Genomic DNA, 24,664 nt, shown 5'->3' with positions numbered 1-24,664 from the left:
CGATTTTGTTTACTCAAAATCAAAATTTATGATAAGAATAGGAACTAGCTTATAAGAAAATCTTTATAAAATTTCGACCAAAAAAAATTCTAAAATTTTCTTCATGTGAAAAAAAATTCGTTTCAAAAACATTCAAAAATTTCGATATGTAGAAGTTCGAAATTTGAGACAGATTAGGATTTTAAGTGGAACTTTTAGAATTTTTTAATAGTAAATTTACATAAAGTAGAAGAAGACATAATGATAAAAAAGTAGATTTGGAACTTTGCGTTGTCAAATTTTTACTCAAATGAGAACGTTTTTGAAACATAATTTTGAAAACGTATATCGACTACATTTTCCCTCCAATATCGAGATTTTTGAACTGTTTTTGAGCGAGGGAAAAATGTAGTCAATATACATTTTCAAAATTATGTTTCAAAAACGTTCTTATTTGACTAAAACTTCGCCCATTGAACAAAGTTCCAAATCTGTCTTTTCTTTTACTTTTAAAAATATAAAGTTTCAAAAAAACTTCTATTTGGAGTTCTAATCAGTCTCCAATTTCGAAGTTCTACATGTCGAACTTTTTGGTGACTTGATAATTAACAAACTATATTAAATATATTAATTAATTCTCTTTATTATTCTGTCAATTCCTATATATATTTTTTTATTTTATACTCAACATTAAAATTTGCGTCAACTCGGCTCGAATAATTAAAAATAACATGACAAAATAATTTTTATCCGTCACAAAAATATAAACTTCATTATAAATTAAAATTACAGTTTAATTTATGCCACTATAATTTATAAACCCAAGCATTATTCCACACTAACGCGTAATAAAAACAAAATGATAAATTAAAAATACATGAAAATTTAAAACCCAACCAGCATTTATACATTCCACGACTATAGTTATTATAAATAATATCATTTAAATCAATACAAACTCTAACTGTGAATGCCACCGTTTAAATTTCACCCTCAAGTACTAACTAACAGTAACATTTAATAAAAATACTCATTCTTATATCATCTTACTGTCCATCTACTCGATCAAAAAAAAAAAAAAAAAATTACTAAAAAAAAATCTGTTGCATTCATATAAATTTTTTTATTTATATCTAAAATACCGATGGTAAAAAAAAAAGTAAAAAAAAAATATTTATAAAAAATAATAGAACAAAGCTTTCGATAGGTGAATTGAGTACGTCGAGCACAAGTCCAAGTATCGATCGGTCGTTGAATAATTTCGCGAGTAGCTTTTACCTACACCCAACATTTCAGCTGGCAATTGTATGTCTGCATTGTTCCAATGAAATGTCCTCCCTCTTCAACAATGACGACACTATCCATTTTATTTATAAATATAATCATAATAATTATAATTATAATAATAATGATTATTATTATTATTAATATTCCCGTAAAAAAACAAAAAAATAAATAAATTCCACTAGGAAAATATTATTTTTTGTAAATATTTATCTAGTCTCTTAAAAAAATATGGGGTAAGTTGGTTACTACAAATAATTTCACTACGAACATTTCGAAATTAGACCCAAAAAAAATCATGATCCTGAAGTTACCAGACAATTAAAAATTTTTGAATTTTAATTTCAACAAATGAATTACAAAAAAAAAAAAATCAAAAATGCACTTATAGAAAATTAAAAACTCTATAGGTGCAATTTTTTCAAATATTTTTTTTTTCATAATTTATTGTTCAAAAATAAATCCAAAAATTATTAGACGTCGGCTAACTTCAGTATCCAAAAAAATTTTTTCGCGTTTGTTCTTAAAGTTTTTTTTTATTGGAAATCAGAACAAGCTTACGGGTAAAATGAACGTTAAATTAAAAATTTTCTCTGTGAAAATTCTAAAATAGTCGCACTCGTGATGACCAACTTTACCCCATATTTTTTCCAGGCTTTATTTAAAAAAATTACGATCCTGAAATTGACAATGTAGCAGACATCAGACAAATTTAAAATTATAATTAAATAGAGTAAATAATTAAATAAATAATAATTATAAAAAATGCACTTATTAATTTTTTAATTTTTTTAATACGCATTTTTTAAAAATTTCCTTTTATTAATTATTTACTATTTATTGATAATTTCAAATTTGTCTGATGTCTGTTACATTCACACTCATAATTGACAGACGATCAAAAATTTTCGGATTTTTTTTTTCAACAAATGAATTACAAAAAAAAAAAAAAAATATGCACATGTAGAAAATTTAAAAAACTATAGGTGCAATTTTTCAAATATTTTTTTTTTATAATTTATTTTCTTGAGAAAAAGTCCAAAAGTTAACAGACGTCGGCTAACTTCAGTATCATGAAAAATTGCAATTTTATTTTGGTAAAAAAATTTCTGCCCCACTTTCCTCTCTTCTATTTTCTTACATAAAATGAATATAAATTATGAAAAAATGATACATAAATAAAATAATTTACAGGAAACAAAAAGGCCATCAAAAGAAATGCAAGTGACAATCGCGCGGCAGTTGGGTCTCGAACCCACGACCGTCGGTAATTTCTTTATGAACGCAAGACGCCGATCCATGGACAAGTGGAAAGACGAAGATCCAAAAAATCCAGGAGTTGACGAAGATCAATTATCACCGAGCCTCGGTTTAACTTCACGTCAAGCGAATGACGTTTTGTGACATACGTCCGACCACGAGGAATATCATGACGAGTCACCAGAGGAGGATTTACCCTTCTCGTAAATAAATTCCGTTGAATTATTTTAATTAATTTATTAATTAAATAAATAAATAAATAAATATTTTTCAACATCTGTCCGTAATAAGTATATACAATATTTTTTATTTTTTACTATAACTTGCAGTACCGTCAGTACGTCACTGCTGGTTTTATAACAAAAAGATAATATATATATGTAACACGCGATTACGATCGATATCCGTACCTTGTAAGACACTTTATGTGCTTACATTTCTTTTTTTTTTTTTTTTTATTTATTATTATTATCACAACATACCGAGACTTTTAGTGTTTGTTTATTATTTATTCATGAAGTCTTTACGTGATTATTTCTTTTGTTCTTTTACTTTACTTATATATATATATATATAAGGCTTACTTTAAATGTCTGACATAATCGTCACTGCTACTACTTATAATATTATTATTATTATTATGATTATTTTATGTCTAGTATTTCTCGGTGCCATTAATTGCCATCATAAGTTCATAGTTGATAATTTAATTATTAATTTAGTTTTTTTTTTACCATTTTTTTCTAGTCGGTAAGACATGGTCTAGTCAATTTTTCTTTTTTTTTTTTTATTAATAAAAATTGTTGCAATTTTCCAATTCCTTGAGTATTTTTTAAAATAAGAATACATGTGGAAGTGATCGGGGCACTATGGGGCAATTGAACAAGACTTTTTTTTTTTTTTTAGTTCGGATTTTTAAAAAATATTTTTGTACAATGGGACCAAAAATTTTATGACACTGAAGTTAGTCGAGTACGAATGTGGCTGACAATTGTAAATTTAAAAAATTTTGAAATACGTGAATTTAATGTAAACCAGATGAAATAAAAAAAATACACATATATAGAATTTAAAAATCGGTATGTGTATTTTTTTTATTTTTATATTTTTAACTGTTTAATTCGTTTATTTGTAAATCAAAATTTGCCTCATATCTGGCACACTCATAAGTCAGCTGACGTTTAATAATTTTTGGGTTTTTTTTTAAATGGTAAATTATAAAAAAAAATTATTTGGAAAAATTGCACCTATAGTTTTTTTAATTCTCTACATGTGCATTTTTTTAGTTTTTTTTTTTTGTCATTTATTTGCTGAAAAAAAAAATCCAACAATTTTTAACTGTCTGTTAACTTCAGGATCATAAAATTTTTTATCAAATTTTAATTGACGACATATTTTGTTACATATACATAAAAAATATATGATATAAAAAGAAAAAAACTAATTTTTAAATATCCCGAGTATTGATGTAATTAAAAAATTTATTACAATTAAAAAATCGGATAAAATTATTTTTTAATAAAAAACAAAATTTCCAAATAAAAATTCTGACGGTCCCATCTTGCCCCCACTTCTTTATATTCATGCATGAAAAAAAAAAACTATTGTATGAATTGGAAAATTGTTGTTGTTTAATCGCAATAAATTATTTTTTTTATTAAAATTATAAATTATAAAAAAAACTCGAAAATATAAATGTTGGGGTAAAATTTAAGAAACAAAATGTCCAAATATATATTTTATTTTGTTATACTAGTTACGGAGTAGAATAAAAATAATTCAACGAAATATTAAATAACAACTGACTCGTCTATTTCTCGTTGGTCAGAGGAATTAGTGAAATAAAAAAATATATATATATATATATATACATATATAAATTTTTTAAAATTATAACACGTAATTATATTGATATATAGTTTATCAATATCAACATATGAATATATATGTATAATGAACACGTGAATAAAAAAATTTATAACACGAGTGCGTCGGTGATTAATAACTCGAGCCACCTAATCAGCAATTGTACTGTAACAATACTGTGTTATTGTTTTGTTGTACATAGTAAAAATAAAAATAAAAATAATATTAAAAAAGAGGTAAAGAAAAAATACAAAGCAAAACTTTTCTTATTAAAAAATGAATGAAAAAAAATGTAAATGACTAATGTCATTATTGTTAAAATTTAAAAGGAAAAATAATTATTGCTGATCGATGTGATGTCTCGATGTGTGTGGGTGTGAGTGAAAATTAAAATAAAAAAGTTAATGCAGAAATAATTATTTTTACATCAATAATTACTGGAATTATTTTTATGCATTAAAGTATTCGTATTATTTTTTTTTTTGAAAAAAAATAAATAATAATTATTTCTGTTTTCTTAATCAGTGCATTTAATTTTTTTATCACAAATTATTTTAAATAATTGATATGATTTTTTAAAAAAATACTGGCGTCCTAAAAAAATTTTTAAGTTCAAAATTTTTAATGAAAATAAAATTTTATTTATCATGATTTTATTAAAAATTAATATGTAATTTTTTTTTTTTTTATGAAAATATGTATTTTTATTTTAAATAATTTTTTTTTTAATCGACTATTGGTAAGGTAAAAAAACCAGTTTGAATTCATACAAAAAAATCAATGATACTGAAGTTAGTCGAGGTCTAATAATTTTTGAATTTATAATTAGACGGTAAAAAATTTAAAAAAAAATATTTGAAAAAATTGCACCTGTAGTTTTTAAAATTTTCTACATGTGAATTTTTTTAGTTTTTTTTTTGTAATTTATTCATCGAAATAAAAATCCAAAAATTACTACTTGCCTGCTGACTTCACGATCATAAAATTAATGAGTATGTGGCTCTAATTAAAAAAAAAATAATCTGGTGACTATTGAGGTAAAAAAAAAACTAACAAATTTAAAAAAAGCGGAAATAAAAATGTAATAATTTTGAGTGAATGCCAATTGAAAAAAAAAAAAAAAATGATACCAAAATACGACTTCGGTCGCCCGATTGAGATCATATATAGTACAAAGTAAACATATATAACTGTAATATTGGATAAAAATAAAAATAACAACAATAAGCGGATAAAAATTAAAAAATAAAAATAATGATAATGATAATGATAATAATAGTTATAATAATAATACTATTTTTATCTGCAAATTGTAAAGGTGATTTAAAAAAAAAATAAAAAAAATGAATATAGAAGAAGTGAAAAAAAAATAAATGGATCTCCGGTTCGTGGATATGGCACGTTCAATTAAATTTATATAAGAATTACTACGTCTAAGGTCTCTTGATACTATCAAATAAATAATCCTGCGATTCATAAATTATTATTTATAAATATAAATTATTAAGTTTAATAAATAAAAATGTCAAGTCATCGATATATTTTATTTTATCTTTTATTATTTTTCAAAATTTATTGCATTCGAAAATCGAATTTACTTATATATATCTATATATCTATATATATTTATATATAGATATATATCTCAAATTATTTATATAGGAATTGAGCAATAAATATATAATATACATATAAATATATACAATATATCGATGACCAGACCGAGAGTGTTCACAAAGTGAAAAAAAAAAATTAATATTAATAATTATAAAAAAAAAAAATAGTTATAAGAATCGCGGGATATTGGCCGCTGCCTTGCGTCGATACGTGAAAAAAAATAAATAAATAAGTAACGTGAAGTGTTCAATTAATGAACAACTGTTTTGTTAAAAAAAAAATACATATTTAAAAGTACGATTTTAAATCGAGGGTAGTAAATTAAAATATTAAATTAAATAATATTAATTAATTAAATATAATAATAATAATATTAATAATAATAATAATAAAACTACGTTAACCATTGTACCATAAAACTGTAAATATGATAATTAGTTGCAAGAAAAAAAATTTATTATTACGAATAATTATTGCTATTAAGTAATTATCATTATTAATTATTGAGAAAAATAATAAATTATTATTATTAATTATTAATTAATATAAAGTGTTTTTTTTTGTTAAGGGAAATAACAGGTAATTTATAGGTAATTTATAGTTGACACAGTAGATTTTAAAAAAAATTGTGTTATGTATAAAAAATAATTAAGAAAACTAATTGGACACACTTAGAAACTGGACGTATTAAAGCATACGTTTAAAAAAAAATGATAAATAAAACAACTCATAGTTAAATGTCATATATTTTTCATGATACAGCATCGAAACTAAGTTTCAGTGTCTCGACAGCCAGTATAAATAAGATAATTTCAGTCTAATGCCGCAGAAAAATATCAGCGTAAGCGTAAATTGCGACCCTGGTTGAAAACTCCGATTGAAACCAATAAATTCTGATTGGAAGTCAATCGGAATTCAGCGGTTTCAATCGGAGTTTTTTATCAGGGGAATGTCTTCAGTCAGTAAACAGAAACAAATTGGTTTTGTCCCTTGGAAAAAAACTAGTACATTACACGCCTAGGGAAGAAAGTAGGACATTATAACCCATGTATTAAAATTTAAACACACAGGGACGTCCTATCTTCTTCCATGGTGTGCATTCATTCTATGCGGAGAGAAATGTCAAGTAAATACGCCTATGCAGCATAGTAATGGTTACATTACTCTATAGTTTGTGTACGCAGTCACATAAGAGCGGCGTGACACAAACTATAGAGTTATGTAACCTTTACTATGCTGCGTAGGCATATTTACTTGAAATTTCTCTCCGTGTAGGTGTCAGACTTGCACCTGAAAGTGTAAATTTTTTCCTGTGGGAAGAACAGCGCATGCGCTAATTTTTATCATCTGTATTTTCATTAAAGAAATGGACGACTTTCTTTCCTCTAAACAGAGCAGGAGTTTAAACTTTTAGTGCAGGTATGAAGAAATAGTACATTACACACCAAGGGAGGAAAGTAGGACATTCCAACCCGTATAATTGCCTAGCCGACCCAGATGAAGGTCGCAAACACAAAACTTGGAATGTCCTTCTTTTTTCCGAGGTGTGTATGCGATTTTTCAGCAGATCTGTATCGAAAGTTTAAATTTTTGACTCTGTTTAAGGGTCGAATGGCGCATGCGCGAATTTTTGTCATCTGTATTTTCATTAGAAAAAAGGACTATTTTCTTTTCTCTAAACAGAGCAAGTAAAGATAAAGTTTCTGCCCACTGACTGAAGGCATTCGTAATTTAAATTCTGATACTTTTCATTTATTTGATAGTAATTTCAGACCATTGATTTTATTTACGTAAACTACAGCTCTGACTTTAAGATTCTTTTATAAAAATTGGTGTAAATAATAAATAATATTTATAGTTTCTGCTTAACTATAAATTTCAAATGACAATTTACGCTTAAACTAATAGTTGATCCCATTGGTCTTAAATTTACTTGTTTCCGACTGGCTGCTGACACTAAAACTTCAAGTTCCAATGCAGGTTATCATAAAAAATATATTGTGTGACTCAAAATGAAAGACAATTTCAGACTGCGGGTGATGACAACCATCTTCACCCTGGTCTGAAATCGTTTTGTTTCATCTCTTGTCACACAATATACTATATTGTAATAATGATATATTAGTATATATTCTATGGGTATAAAATTGATTAAAATATAACGCAAGCGAATAAAAAATGAAATGGAGGATTTTAACTGACCAAATAAATATATTTTTTTTTTATTATTTAAAATGGAGTGATTTTATTTTGTTAATGAAAGGGGACATTTTTTTTTTGTTTATATATTTTGTTTTAATTTATTTATTTATTTATTTAAGAGTAATTTTAAAGACTACTCTGAAATATATGAGTTGATATTTATATGGTTATTGTGAAATTTAAAATAACTGAATTGGTTGGAAATATTTCTTTTTTTTTTTTTTTTTTTTTTTTTTTCGTTTAGAAAATTTTGATTTTTGTAAAAAAAATTATTGAAGGAATTTAATTTTTATTTTGATTTAATGAAAGAGAAAATTGTTGAGCGAAATCCGAATTATGTGGGAGGAATAAATTGGGATAAATTGAATTTGAGTAATGATAAAATTTAAATGATTTATTAGCGATTACCAATTGAAGTCTAATTTAAAATTTTTAATTTATAATTTAAAAGAAAATTGTCAATTTAAATTAATGTGACATTAGTGGTAATTTTAATTATTTTGTGAAATTTGTATAATAAGTCTTAAAATATGTTTTTTTGAGTTGATAAATAAAAATTTTACTGAATATTTATGTGAATTTTAAATTTTATAAATTATTTAATTTTTCATTTTTTTTTTAAATAATTGCAGTTATCAATTTTTTTTGAACTATCACTGATTGCGTGGTGGGAGTTTTGAAAACTGGCTGATTTATTAAAATCGACCCAATAATCCAGAAAAAAAATTTATCTTATTTTTTGTAAGATCTACATAGATCTCTATAGATCTAAGATCTGATTTGGGACATATGGAGATCAAAGTGTATTTAATAAAATCTCTGTAGATCGCGTAGATTTACGCCTCGGTTTTATTTGTCGCTCTTTGATCTTCGAGATCTACACACTCGATTAAAGAAAATTTTTACTTGACCTAAGAAATTTTTTGCAGCATAAATTGAAAACAAAAATTTCTTAGGGCGATAAATAATTTTGTGAGGCGAGAAAAAAATTTTTGCGTGCAGTCTTAAGAAATCTTTTGTTCAATTCCTAATGCAAAATATTTTTCGCGCCAAAAAATATTTTTTTTTCTGTGTATATTTAAATTGAATTATTTTTCTGTTCCTTAAAAATTTTCTTTTTTAAAAAAAAAATTAATCAATAATAAGATTTTCATACATGATACTGAAATTAGCCGAGGTCTAATAATTTTTGAATTTTTTTAAAAACGATAAATTTAAGAAAAAAGAATATTTAAAAAAATTGCACCTATAGTTTTTTTAATTTTCTACATGTGCATTTTTTTATTTTTTTTTTCTTTAAAATTAAATTGTCGAAAAAAAAATTCAAAAATTTTGAATTGTCCGCTAACTTCAGGATCATTTTTAATACTCGTAATAACCAACCAATTTTTTCAGTTTAAATTCACAATTAATACCAATAAATTTAAAATTTTAATATTTCAGAGTAAATTTACTGTGGTAATTAACTAATTAATTAAAAACAGTCAATAATTTAAATAATATATTCAGTTATATTTTAAATGACATCTCTAATTATTTATCATTTATCTTTTTTTTTAATTTTTCAATACAGATATAAAAGAAAAAAAAATAAGTTTTTAATAAATAATACAACAGTTATAAATATATAAAAAAAATTAAATAATTATTTAAGATAAAATAAAAATAATAATAATGAAAAATCTATTTCTGATTCGTGTGTGTACGTGTGTTTTTTATATAAAATGGTATTATAAAATATAGTAATAATAATAATATCTATAATAATAATAATACTAAATATAATAATTATAATAATGAGAAATAAAAAATTTATAAATTTTATGACGACATAAATTGAACGCGTTATAAATTATTTAAAATATTTAATTGCCGAGAAATTTATTTTTATTTATTTACAAAATTTAGGCTTATAAATATTTAAATTTAAAATTAAAAAAAAACGTGATAAATTAAATAATTTTATTTGTTATTTACTGAAACATTCCACTAATTGTTATGGTATAATGCAGAATTTTTTTTACGTACAGAATATATATATTTACGGAGAGCAATTTATGGTAAAAATTACAATATATTATAGGAATGGTTCCCATAACGTATGGTAACCGGTTTTTTGAAGTATCAATTATAGTAATGGCACCTATGCCAATTATGGTAACCATTCCCATTGACATGGTTTTTATTCCCATACGATATGGGAATAGTTCTTATGTCATTATGGTAATCGTTCCGATACTAGTATGGTAACTATACCATACATTATGGTAACCGTTACTATAGTATTATAGTAATTGTTACCATACATAATGATAATGATTCCCATAGTATGAGTAATTTGTGAATGTTATGGTAATCGTTACCATAATATTATAGTAACAATTACCATAATATTATAGTAATTGTTACCATACATTATGGTAGTGATTCCCATAACATAAGTGATTTGTAAATGTTATGGCAATTACTACCTTAATATTATGGTAATGATTACTGTAATATTATGGTAGCATTTATCATAATATATGGTAACCATTACCATAATATTGTAGTAACTGTTACCATACATTATGTCAATGATTCCCATAATACGAAGAATTTCTAAATGTTATGATAACTATTATTGTAATGATTTTAATACATTATGGGAATCATTACCATAATAATATGGTAACGATTACCACAGTAGTATAAGAAGGATTACTATAATATTATGGGAACAATTACCATCTCATATAGGGTTTATTCCCTTATGCACTCAGTTACCGTTCAAGAGTAACTATAAAATTTATTCCTATATGACTATGGGAACTATTGTCATGAGAATAGTAATCATTACCATAATCGAGTTACTAGACGATGTAGAAACTATTCTATTGCCGTAATTATAGTTGTGTCCATGGTTATGGAAACTTTTTCTAAAAATTATGGGCATACAGCCCATAATTCCTAGTAATTATTACCGTAACGTTATGGGTCGATATTTTATAAATGTGCTAGGAGCAGTTACCATAATTTTCTCTCCGTGTATATATAATTTATATAAATTTATCGGCACATTATTGAAGATTTAAAAATATATCGCAACTAAAGATACGTTATATTTATATTAATAATACACATATCCAAGTGCTTTAGCAATTTATATAATGACGTACATTGTTATTTTTTTTTTTATCAACTTTTTAGGTTTTATTCGTTTGCTTAAAAATTTTTTCTGTTTTCAATTAAAAAAAAAATCTAAAGTTAATGTAGTACTTTTCTAAAATATTTTTTTACCTCTATCGTAATTTTTTGGTGCTGTAAAAAAAGTTATCAAAAAGTACTAAATCGACTTTGATTTTTAGTTTTGAATTTTAAAGTTGAAAAAAAATTTTAGAAACTGATTTTTCAAAAAAAATTATTTTGAGCATAAACTTAAATTCAAAAACTCTGGAGTTTATAGAAAATTATTCAAATATTTGAATTACAATTAAAATTTTTTGGAAATGTAATTTGAGTATTTTAAAAAATTCTAAAATCAATAAAAAAAAATAAATGAAGCCGCGTAATTGTAACAAAAATTATTTTAAAAATTTAAAAATAAAAAAAAATATTTTTTAAAAATAAAAATTAATATAAAATATTATTTAAAAATATTTTTTGTCTCCTTTCCAACGTCACAATTTTAAACCGATAAATAATAAACCAGTTCGCACGACAATAAGGTATTGAATAGTTGAAAAAAAAAAATTAATATAATAAAAAATAAAAATGAAAAAAATGTAAAATATAAAAATGCAAACCAAGTATACATTATTATATTTATTATATGACACGAATCATTGTACGGACGAATCGGGTGAGATATTACTAATTATGATGATAAAGAATGTATGGACTTATTGTTTATTGGAAAAAAAAAAAAAAAAAATAAACAGAATGTGAAATAATTATCATGTAGATTTATAAATAAAATAAAAATAATGGAAGAAATTTTAAAAAAATGTGTGTCCAAAAATAAATAATTTTAATTTTATTTATAAAAAAAAACCAAAGGATTTATTTACTAAGAATATTAATTTATTTTAAAAAATTAAATAATTAGAATTTTTAAGGCCATTCTCAGACAGTGCCCCCACTTTTTAAAAATTTTCAATGACTCAACTGTCATGAGCGTGTCAAATTTTTATCAATTAATTAAAAAAAAATTAATGCATTAATTGAAAAAAAGTCAACGAAGTCGTAATTTCGCCGATATATAGATTTAAAAAAAAATTATTTACACTTGATATCAATTAGGTGTTAAACAAAATTTGTTAAATAAATTTCCGTAAAATCGTCATGTCAATTTAATCATTTATTTGAGAAACTCCATAAGTCAAGAAATCAAAATTTTTCAGGAAACACAAAAAACATTTTTTTTGAAAAACGACATTAAAATAATAAATAAATAATTGACGACAATAATGTTAACGTCTCTGAAAAAGATTTCAACAAAAAAAAATTCAATTTTTGAACTGAAACTACTTAAAAAAAATATTTAAAGTTAATTGACTTATGGGGTTTCTCAACCAAACGGAAAAAAAAGTTATAAAATCATTGTTTTTTTAAATGTTTCCACTCGAATCATTTATTACACTGATAAAATGAAATATTAAATATGTATTTGAACTCTGAAACTCAGAAATTACCAAAAATTATAATTAATTTAAACATTTTAATTAGTCATATAACAGTCAACAATAAAACAATATTTGAAGTTAATTTTCCAAAAAAGCGCGAATTTTAAAAAAAAAAAAAAAAAGTTATTTCTGTAAAACTAAAACTGCATATGTTTATTTGTGTCATTGACTTATAGGGTTTCTCAATTAAATGAAATTGCTGTCACCCCGTTAAATTTTGTTTTAAACGTTGATTTTTATTGATATCTATGGAGGGACATCCAAAGAACCCAAAAATGCAAAAAATCCAATTTCGTAAAAAACATGACTTATGGGGTTTCTCAAATAAACGATTCAATTTTATAATTCGAATTTTGGAATTATGTTTGCTAAAATTTATTCAACAAATTTCGTTTATCTCCCAATTGATATCAATTGTAAGTCATTTTTTTTAAATTCTACATCTCAATGAAATTACGACTACGTTGTCCTTTTTTCAATTAAGGTTTTAATTTTTTTTTAATTAATTGATAAAATTTTAATACGGTTATGACAGTTGAAAGTCATTGCATATTTTTAAAAATTGGGGGGCGCTGTCTAAGAATGCCCTTAATTACGTGGAAAAATCACGATATTGATTATGAATCTGAGGGGATGATAAGAAAAATAAAATTGATAATAAAAAAATTTTAATAATTCTGTATGTAGTAAAAAAAAATAAAAATGAAAGAATTTGAAAAAATGCTGAAATTGAATTGAAAAAAAAAAAAAAATATGGACCACAATAATTTGAAATTAAATTATAAAATAATAAATAATGTTAATTGTGTATGTAAAAATAAAATAATAAATGGTAATATTTTTAAAAATGAAAAATTAATAATTTAACTTTTTTTCATGTTAATTATTTTAAATTCAATTGCAGCATTTACTGATAATGGTAAATTATTAAATAAATTATAATTATAATAAAAATAATAATAATGATAATGTGTACCTATATAATAGACACTTTTAAATGATCACAAGGTGACAAATTGTAAACTATTGTAAACTACAATGTTATTTACGTTTTATGAAGAGCTTATTGTAGTCAAGAATAATTAAACACTATTTAAGTCGTAAAAGTATAATTGATTGTAGCACATAAACAAAAAAAAAATTAAGAAAACAACAAATGAGGAACTTCTTTACACTTTTGCACGAGATGTGTGTTGTAATTAAAGAAAAAAAAATAATTGAGAATGTAATTAATGCTTTATTATCTAGGAATTAAACTTAATTTATTTATGATTACTGTGATGTAGATTATGTTATACCTGTCATATTATTTTCGATTATTTTTTTATTATTTTATTTTGAATTTCCGGCTATGAAAATTTGAAATTAAAAAAAAAGGCAAGTTGGTTTCGGTCCAATTTTTCGAACGAGTTTTCATCAGATTTCGATCTTTTGAGGACCAGGGAAGCTGCTTTGACTATTTTCAAATGGATGCCCGTGATTGTGTGTGTGTGTGTGTGTGTGTGTGTGTGTGTGTGTGTGTGTGTACGGATGTGTGAAAACTATTTTTTGTTGTACGATCTTTGGAATTAATCAACTGATTCAGACGTTTTTGGCAGCAATCGAAAGGGCTCATCAAGACTTAGATTTAGATTTAGATTTTGTTTATTTTATGCCAAGGCACAGGCCAAATGGCAATGTCAATTACAAATTGATTACATATGAAAAAGTAAATAATGTTATAAATGTGAGTACATAACATGTTTATAAAAGTAGGTTATTGCTTTCAATGGTACGGTAAATATTTAAGATGCAATAAAAATAATAAAAGATAACGTAAAAAATTAAAATATTTTAAAGGAATACAGTGTGACAGATCACACTTGATTCGACTCGAATAGATTAATTAGATTCAACTAATAATTTTTAGATAGTAATAGCGAGACTCAATCTTGAACAAGATGAAGTCCAAACTAACTGTCTAGGTTTAAGAAATAATCAAACACTTTGCTTTTAAAAACTTCTAGACTACTAGAACTCACAATATCACTCGGTATTTCTTCCCAAAGCTTGATCACTGTTACGATATAGGATTTCTCGAAGTAGGATGTAACAAAATTCGGTATTTTGAAAGATGAGTGTCTTTTTGCAGCAAGCCTGTCAGACCGTCGAACATCGGACTCTTCTTCAAACAGGTCACGCAGATACTCAGGCTTTCCATATTCCAAAAGTTTATAAAAATAGACTTAGATCTGATAGGATTTTGAAGTTGATCAGTCTAGTAGTTTACGAGTTAAACGAACAATAAAAATTAATTTTTTTTTTTGTTTTTTCCATATAACTTATAAACTACTTGCCCGATTTGCCTCAAAATCTAATCAGATCTAAATCTTGATGCATCCTTTCGATTACCACCAAGATAAAAATTGATTGTTGTACCATTTAAGTTGAAAATCATTCAAAAATTGTTAATTGTCTGTTAACGTCAGGGTCATTTTTTTATGATACTGAATTTAGCTGACATCTAATAATTTTTGGATTTTTTTCAAAATGATTAATTATAAGAAAAGAAAATATTTAAAAAATTGCACTTATAGTTTTTTTAATTTTCTACATGTGTATATTTTTTTTTTTTTTTTTTTTTTTGTAATTAATTAGTTAAAAATCATTCAAAAATTGTTAATTATCTGTTATCTTCAGGATCATATTAAAATTATGAAAATTTACGCTTTAGTTTTATTGTATCCTTAGTGGGGAGTTGCAGGTGTTGAAATTTTTCAACATTTATATTTATATCTTTTCATTGATTTATATTTGTAAGAAAATATATAATTTTCAAACGAAAAAATGAATAAAATAATCGTGTGAAATTTGTTTAAAATACCGCCATTTTAAATCGAGCGCTTTTTAAAACACGCGGGAGAATTTCAAATTTAATTCTTTCAGTAAATTAAATAAATGCTTACATAAATATGAAATAAATCAACAAAAATCATCATAATAATTCCGTAATTACTTAATAATGTTCTGGCTAAAAATAAAAAAAAATTTTTTTTGAATTTACTCACTCTTCCCGCCATTTTTATTCTCAGCAGCGAGGGGGCCAGAGCCATTGTCCAAAAGACATTCGTTCGATGCGAAATCTCCGAGATGCGACAAGTTGTCGAGTAGACAATCTCGTCGAAAAGAACTATCTATGACTAAACCAAAAGTTTAAAACTTCAAATCTGTAACAGTATAAATTTACGAAACAGAAAATTATCGAAAGAAAATTGTAAAATATAAATCACATCGAAATATGATTTATATAAAATAATTAGTAATAGAATAATAAATACTTGAATTGAAATAAATGAAAACAATCATTGTCATCGAAACATAGAGTATATATAAAGTTTTATTATCTAAAGATCGATTAAGTTCTACATTACCAACTTCCGTGGACAGTCAATAACACCAAAAACTATAATACCGACGACAGTTAATTGTACTCTTTATTGTTAGCAAAAAACGAAATCTGTTTTGAAAACAGATTGCTGTAATTAAAAAATAACTAATTAATTAAACTTGTAAATTAATTGTGTAAGTTTATTTTACATTTATAATTTAAAGATTAACCCTGGTACACTGTAAATAAATTTTTTTTTTGTTTTTTTTTTTAGTTGCGATTTCATGTGTTTTAAAATAATATCATATATGAAACTAATTGATTTGTTTAAATAATGAAAAAATTTAATTAGATTTATGGAGAAAATAATTTTTATTATAACAATTTCTATCGCATAAGAAATGATCAATACAAAATTCTGTAGATATTTTTTATTCTCAATAAATCAGATACATAAAAAAATTGAACATTAAAAAATTATTATAAAAATGCTTTTATGTTAACATTTTTATAATGAATAAATTATCAAATCCCCACCGTTTTCAAGCTGATCTTCGTTTATTGCAATATATGATTCTCCATTCACTGCAACTACAAATCAAATGTGCAATTAATTGAAATACTTTTATTTCTATATTTTTACTAATTGTCACGAATGAATTTTTACCCACTTACTAAATTTTTTTAACGGGATATTGATATAATTATTAACTTCAGCAGCACTATTGATTAAGTTTCCATTTTCCAGTACAGGGACTATATGACTAATACATTGTAGAAAATGTTCAACATCAAGAGCATTGCAGTTATATAATTCCCATGCTTTCAAAATTATATCATTTTTGAATAAAGTATGCGGTCGTTGAGAGCGTCGAACTAGCTGAGAAATTTTCAATGACTCGACTTCATTTTTAGTTATTGTATAGTGGTTAATCAACAATTCTGAAATACGAATATTTATTTGTTATAACTATATATAGCGGAAAAAAAAAATCGGTTCATAACGTACCTGTAAATTGCCATATACGAGGATGAATTCCGAATTTATCTTTTAAACGTCGATTATATGATTCTACAAAGTTATTAGTCCTATTTAAAATATTATAAATAGTGAAGTTTTCAGGTTTAATATTATTTATCCAATAGGATTTATAATAAGTCAAAAATGTTTGAAAGTGTGGGAGGAACACAGCGTACAGATCGTTTAAATAATCGAATGCTTGTTGAATTTGGTTTGCAGGAAGAAAAGCTAAACCAATCAGCTTTCTAAAATATTCTTTTCCATCTTCCCATTCCCTCAATTTTTCTAGCAATCCAATTTTTTTCGCTTTCTTCATCAGTGCCTGAAATTTTATCATACACGTGAAAAAAATGATCTTCAATACCACGGTAACATAATTTATAAATATTAACAGAAATTTTTATGATTAATTTTAACTAATGATTTTGTATATATACTTTAATTTATGTATTATCATTACTGTTATTATTTAACAACAACAAGAATATCAATAATAATTAGAATAATTAACATTATTGACGTAAAAACAAAAATTATAATAGTAATAATGCTGGTAATGATCATATCATATGATAAATTATTACCTGAACATAATGAAAGTAGCAACCATGACTAATGGCATTAGGGTAAAAATCCCTAAATACTTTTAAAAGTCCGATTTCAAAGTCAGACGTTATCGATAATACCCGTAAATGTGGTGTTAACTGAACGAAATGGTTAATTACTGCAGCATAACAAGGTTTACTTTTATTTGACATAAAACTCCAAGCTACTGGAAGCACCTTTAAAATATAAATCAAATAAAAATGTCTGGAGATTAATTGCACTCACGTAATACAAATATATAATCATACTCATTTACCGTATCGTTAAGAGAGGCCATTATAGTGAAAAATTGATAAATTTTTTTACTTGGCTCACGTGGACATACTTTATATGTGGCATCTACATAAAGATCTACAGTTTGAAAATTAAGCAGTAGATTAGAGTCCACAAAGACAACTGCTTGTGATCCGTCTGTTCCATGTACATGAGTAACAGTAATATTGCTGCCGTTGGGTATAAAAAAATTTTTCCAGCGAGCCGAATTTAATAGTAAAACATATTCTTCAAGCGACTTTGGAGATGGAGGACAATTGTTTTTGCGCCAGCTTCGCATTGTTTTTACGATTACAACAAATGGTACCAATATAGATGCACGAGCATGTCTATAAATAAAACATAAAAAATAACTTAGGTTTAACAATTATACAAAGTATTTATTGTGCAGAAGACAAAAATTAGTTGAAAAAATATTTATTTTAAAATATAAATTTTAGTCTTTTATTTTGAATTAATTTAAATTAGTAGTTATTTTTTTTAAATTAAAATCACTCAAACACTTTCATACTTTTATATTGATTCAATAATTAATCAAAATTGCAATCGTAAAAATATTGGGCTTAAAATGTAAAGGTAAAACAACTAATTGTTATAAGTTTGTAGTCATTATAAAATCAGATATTATTATTATCAGATATATATATATATATTCACATAAAATTTTCTATAATGTTGTAATTAAGTTTAAAAATAAAGGGTAGTCCCAAATTTGATTGAGTAGACTACTATAAAATTCTTTGTTGGGAACGTAAATAAATCTATACACAAAGGTAAAAAATTATCACAATAATTTTCTTCACATACCTCACGCTTACATCATCGTAAATTAAACGTAAATTACGAAGGCTCGTAGACACAGTTCTATAGAGCTCAAACATGAAATTGTAAATAAACTGAGTATCATAATTTCTGACATGATTGTGACCTTTAGTTAATGTAACTGGTCCTCCGTTTGTGGATCCTCGAGCTCGACAATTACTCTTCTTTTTTTCGTGGCACTTAACATACCTATACAAATATATATATGTATATAATCATTGAATAAATTAAGTTGATCATGACATAAATAATTTATTTATATAACCTACAATAACTATAATGCAATTCATAAATACATCACTAATAATAAAATCAAAATCAAAGCTTACACGAGGCCATCAGATGAGGAAGAACGTACGTAACAATAACCATCGTCAAATATAGGAGGTGATGATTGATGATTAATAGGTCCGAATTGGAACATTGTAGAGTATTTAAAATCACATGGATACTTCAGCCACAATAAATATACCTAAAATTTTATATAAAAATAACTTTAACTTGTTTAAAATTAAAATATATAAAATATATGAGGAACGTCTTCAGTACTTCATTCATTGACACTGAAATCTCGTAATTTCTATCTAGCCGCTACAGAAGCACTCAAACCATTGAAATTTCCTGTCTTTCCAACAATAGAATCGAGATTCGTTCAATCGATATATCGAAAATGCAAATTTTTTAAATTTGATTCTTCTATAATAATATAGGGGGGTTAACGATTGTCAATTGTTTTTTAATTCACCATTTTGAAAATTAGCTCAGAGCGTTCTTTTATTGTGAGGCGTCACTAAGATCGGTTCGATTTTCAATAATAGTAATAACCCTTTTGTTTGAATAGTAATAACTACTGAATCTTTTAATATTCAAAAATTATATAATAATTGAAAACTCAGAAATTTTTAATTTTATCATAGTTACTTCAAAGTAACACAAATTAAAAAAATGTCAAATGTAATTAGAGAAGGTGGCTTCTCGTATTTCGTCGAAAGAGTGGTCGACGATTTAAGGTAATACTCTTTGATTTAATTCCAAAAAATAAATAAAAATAAAAACATTAATTCAATTATTATCTTGTACGAATTTAATTAAAGCTGAAAAAAAAAAAATTTACTAAATTATTGAAATATTTTTGCAGATACTTAAGATGTCGAGCAATTGTAACTCAACGATGTCGAGCTCGGGGTACAAAATTTTTAGACCACCCAATCATCCTCACCAGAGCACATTGCCACGGCCGTGATGAAGATGAAGAAGATCGCCTGCAATTCCAGCGAGACCTTATTCGTGGTGCTCAGGCTTCATTCCTGCCATTAAAAACAGTTTATAATACTGTTTTGGAACAGTAAGTTAGAAATAAAAAAAATTATTGATATACGTAAGCTATATTTTCTGATTTTAAATATGATTGTAGTCATCCTAATCGAGATGGAAAGCAAACATACCGAATGGTGTGTAGACTGATGTCAAATGCTCGTGACAGAATGGATCTACCTGATCCCCAATCATATTCGGATTTGATAAATGTTATGTACAGTGCAGCGTTTGGTTCATTAAAAAGATACACAAATATGAATTCAATTCAGTTAAACTACGTAGGTAATGATGCATTAATTATCGGAGATCCTGATTTCATTCAGTCAATAAATTTCACTGTCATTCATACAAGCTCAACAGCTTCAGTTGTGCCGGAATTTAACAATGCTCAGTTACTCACTTACATCTTAGCAGAAGTGAATGGTCATGTATGTATAAATATGACGTGTCTTATTTCTACAAATTACTACTTCTTTTCTTCATTTGATTTCATCTCTTTATTAATATAAATTATTTACCTCTATATTATATATATTATACATATTTTTTTGTTGCTTGAACTATCAAAACATCTAATTTTCATTGGAGAATCTTTATTTTAAATTGTTGTCTGCCTAAATTAAAAATGGATTATGTGTAATTTTTATTAGGTATTTCCAATTGTTACCATATTATGGTCTCGAAGGACTCCAGCAGTGTGTGCCGCTGTTTTGAATATTATACATCATCAATATATTAGAAATGCGCCACTTACGATCTTTACTGATTTTGATTTGAAGCTGTACTTTGAGCATGAATTTCCTAATAGCGTAATTCTGGGAACTTATCATAGTTATTGTCGTGTACGTAAACTTAGATATATTATATTTCATAATTTTACATTCATAAGTATTGTTATTTTACGAGATTTTTTTTTTTAATTTTTATAGATTATTTTTCAAAAAGCTTTGAATCTGGAACTTGACACTAATGCCATTGAAGTTCAAGAGTTTCTAAAAAAATGTATGGGACTTATTCTTTTGCCAGAGAATCATACTTCTGCAGCATTGACGAGTTTGACTCAATCTCTTCCACCGAATTGGCTTCACCAGTTACAACCGTTTATTAATTACTTGCAAACTGAATGGATTGACGGTGTCACCCCAAATAGACTGTCATTATTTCAAAGCCTAAAAGGAGTCAACAACATTTCCGTTTTATTCACTCGCGAGTTACAATATCGACTGAGAAATCGAAACCCAACAATCTGGAGTTTTTTAAGTATGTAAAACTAATTAAAGTTGAATTTACATGTGTCTAATTTAGAATAAATATTAAAGTATGTGGTTTTAATTTTTCAGGAAGTTATGTCCAATTTATAAATGCAGCAGCATTAGACGTAATCAAAATTGTACGCCAACCATGTGCTACCATTAAATTTCCTGGTATCAGCGCGCTTTGTGTCCAACGACTTTTATTGCGGAAACAGTGGAGTGCTGTTAATGATAATAGAATTTCACCTTTGGAATTTTTAAACGCTGTAATGCCAATCCAAACAGAATATTTTAACAATTTACTTCACAATGCTGAATTTTTAATAGAACAGCAACTGCTTGTTAATGAAACAAATAATGGTAAGAATTAAAAATTTCACATGTAAGCATTAAATTTATCAAGTCACTAATTACTTTTATCCTTATATTTACAGTAGAACCTATGGTTGAAGCTATTGAAATGATATGTACAATCTGCTATGATGATCCTGTTACTGTTGTCTGCTTACCATGTCTTCACATACAAATGTGCACTGAGTGTGCCAATAACACTCAGGAGCAAGCAAGAATAAATCACAGACCTCTCTTGTGTCCTTTTTGTAACTTGCCGTCAGAGCTTCGTCAAGGGAACTTCAGAGTTGATCCACAAATCAATATTCCATTAATGACATGTGAATTATGTAATATTAACTCAGTAAAAATTGTTTGTTTTCCGTGCATGCACATAAAAATGTGTGTACCTTGCTCTGAAGAAAGAGCAGCAGCTGCTGTTAATGAAGATATCGATGTACACTGTCCATTTTGTGATGAGCCAGCTGTCTTCCAGCGAGGATTTTTTCCGCTTGCTTAAACTTACTTTTATTTAAAGTCAACTAACTATGTTTTCAAATTTAATATTTAATTTACATTTTTTAATTATGTTTAATTATAAGAACGAATTCATTTGGTCTTGAAAAATGTTAACTTAAAAGCATTTTTATAATAATTTTTAATGTTCAATTTTTTTATGTATCTGATTTATTGAGAATAAAAAATATCTACAGAATTTTGTATTGATCATTTCTTATGCGATAGAAATTGTTATAATAAAAATTATTTTCTCCATAAATCTAATTAAATTTTTTCATTATTTAAACAAATCAATTAGTTTCATATATGATATTATTTTAAAACACATGAAATCGCAACTAAAAAAAAAACAAAAAAAAAATTTATTTACAGTGTACCAGGGTTAATCTTTAAATTATAAATGTAAAATAAACTTACACAATTAATTTACAAGTTTAATTAATTAGTTATTTTTTAATTACAGCAATCTGTTTTCAAAACAGATTTCGTTTTTTGCTAACAATAAAGAGTACAATTAACTGTCGTCGGTATTATAGTTTTTGGTGTTATTGACTGTCCACGGAAGTTGGTAATGTAGAACTTAATCGATCTTTAGATAATAAAACTTTATATATACTCTATGTTTCGATGACAATGATTGTTTTCATTTATTTCAATTCAAGTATTTATTATTCTATTACTAATTATTTTATATAAATCATATTTCGATGTGATTTATATTTTACAATTTTCTTTCGATAATTTTCTGTTTCGTAAATTTATACTGTTACAGATTTGAAGTTTTAAACTTTTGGTTTAGTCATAGATAGTTCTTTTCGACGAGATTGTTTACTCGACAACTTGTCGCATCTCGGAGATTTCGCATCGAACGAATATCTTTTGGACAATGGCTCTGGCCCCCAGCAGCGAGTACTTGTACATCACCGGTGTCCAAGGAAATAAATTAACGATATAACCACTCACCAAAAAATTAAATTTACACAAGTAATTAATCACCACTTCACTGAATAATTTAAAATTAATGTTTTAAATAAAACTAGATCACTAAGATATTTATTTGTGTATTCAAATTCCGACAATTAAGATGGCGGAAAACGACGCAAGAACTACATCGTCACTGAATTTAATTTATTATTCACATCACGTTCACTGACACACATAGTTTTATGTATTTAAATATATATTATTAAACAGAAAATTATTTAAAAATATTTATTTGTTCATAATTATGCCATTCAATAATTAAACAAATTAATTTACCGAGTAAAGATGCTAACGACACTGAGAGCAGGCATCGAGCGGGAGACTGACTGGTTTCTGCGCACGCGCGTGTCTATTGAGTCTCTACTGCGCAGGTCGTACCAACCGTTTCTTCAACTGCGCAAGTGGTTGTGTCGAACTTCAGTTTACCGGCATAGCATTAACTCGGACGTGATCTAAGTCGCGATTAAATAAATAAATTCAGTGTTTTTTTGTTAAAATAAATTAAAACCCGTGTCTTTAAATATTCTGTACCACCCAATGAACATTTCGTGATAATAATTTTATCGGTACTTAACATAAAAAACGAAAAATAACAACTAATTAAATCGTTCCATCTTTTTTATTGTTGGATTACTGGCGTCCGCCGTCATTTGTTTTATTTATTTAAAATCCATGATACTAAAGTTAGCCAACGTCTAATAATATTTGAATTTTTTTAAAAAACGATACATTAAAAAAAGAATATTTTTAAAAAATGCACCTATAGTGTTTTTGATTTTCTACGTGTGCATATCTTTAGTGTTTTTTTGTTAAAAAAAATCCGAAAATTATTAATTGTCTGGTAACTTATGATATTGAAATTAGCTGACGTCTAATAAATTTTGGATTTTTTTAAAAACGACAAAATTAAAAAAAAAATATTTCAGAAAATTGCATCAATAATTTTTCTAATTTTCTGCAGCTGCATTTCATTAGATTTTTTTTTTTAATTAAATTGTTAAAAAATAATCCTACAATTATTAATTATCTGCGAACTTCGGGATCACGTAAACTTCAAGATCATTAAAATCTATGTAAATAACTTTTATTAATTATTGTTAATATACTAAAGTGTTTAAAAAGTGTGAGTGTTTGTGTATAAGTGAAATTTTTTTTATCGAATCATTGGAGTGAAGGTGTTTTTTATCATCACTTTTAATGCCGCCATTGTGAAAAAATTTAAAGATAAAGAGTGCGTTCCGAAGTATAATTATTGAAACAAAATAGTATATTACACACCGAGGGAAGTAAAGTAAGAAAT

At 25.5% G+C, this 24,664-nt stretch overlaps 3 protein-coding genes across 7 annotated transcripts in view; 2 read left to right on the top strand and 1 right to left on the bottom strand.

Moving 5' to 3' along the window:
- Nucleotides 1-4,612, top strand: part of LOC130671478 (hepatocyte nuclear factor 6-like) — a 62,261-nt gene extending 57,649 nt beyond the window's left edge. For 2 of the 3 annotated variants that reach the window (XM_057475394.1, XM_057475393.1), the window contains one exon: nucleotides 2,458-4,612. In XM_057475394.1, the coding sequence (XP_057331377.1) occupies nucleotides 2,458-2,667 (210 nt within the window). In that variant the 3' untranslated portion in view covers nucleotides 2,668-4,612. The remainder of the gene's footprint in view (nucleotides 1-2,457) is intronic. The other variant, XM_057475395.1, reaches the window with a different exon arrangement.
- An 11,993-nt stretch (nucleotides 4,613-16,605) lies between these two features.
- LOC130671101 (uncharacterized) lies at nucleotides 16,606-19,741 on the bottom strand. 3 transcript variants are annotated; one of them, XM_057474802.1, is made up of 8 exons: nucleotides 19,511-19,741; nucleotides 19,291-19,433; nucleotides 18,947-19,150; nucleotides 18,123-18,468; nucleotides 17,845-18,042; nucleotides 17,249-17,582; nucleotides 16,911-17,181; nucleotides 16,606-16,830 (listed from the first exon to the last, which is right to left on the bottom strand). In XM_057474802.1, exons 1-8 carry the CDS (start codon nucleotides 19,517-19,519, stop codon nucleotides 16,782-16,784), a joined length of 1,554 nt encoding a protein of 517 aa, XP_057330785.1. In that variant the 5' UTR covers nucleotides 19,520-19,741; the 3' UTR covers nucleotides 16,606-16,781. The 3 variants fall into 3 exon arrangements, with proteins under 3 accessions (XP_057330785.1, XP_057330784.1, XP_057330786.1); XM_057474801.1 differs by having other exon boundaries at nucleotides 16,915-17,181; XM_057474803.1 differs by having other exon boundaries at nucleotides 16,770-16,830; nucleotides 16,907-17,181.
- A 165-nt stretch (nucleotides 19,742-19,906) lies between these two features.
- LOC130671077 (uncharacterized) lies at nucleotides 19,907-22,558 on the top strand. The gene is made up of 7 exons (XM_057474768.1): nucleotides 19,907-19,971; nucleotides 20,100-20,306; nucleotides 20,376-20,706; nucleotides 20,929-21,120; nucleotides 21,208-21,538; nucleotides 21,619-21,891; nucleotides 21,966-22,558. The coding sequence occupies exons 1-7, from the start codon at nucleotides 19,907-19,909 to the stop codon at nucleotides 22,379-22,381; spliced, it is 1,815 nt and encodes a 604-aa protein (XP_057330751.1). The 3' UTR covers nucleotides 22,382-22,558.
- The last annotated feature ends 2,106 nt before the right edge of the window (nucleotides 22,559-24,664 follow it).

This window comes from Microplitis mediator, chromosome 7 (genome assembly GCF_029852145.1).
Source record: "Microplitis mediator isolate UGA2020A chromosome 7, iyMicMedi2.1, whole genome shotgun sequence".
NCBI classification, from domain to species: domain Eukaryota; kingdom Metazoa; phylum Arthropoda; class Insecta; order Hymenoptera; family Braconidae; genus Microplitis; species Microplitis mediator.
The sequence above is the reverse complement of the archived record's forward strand: the minus strand, read 5'-3'. Positions and strand labels throughout refer to the sequence as shown.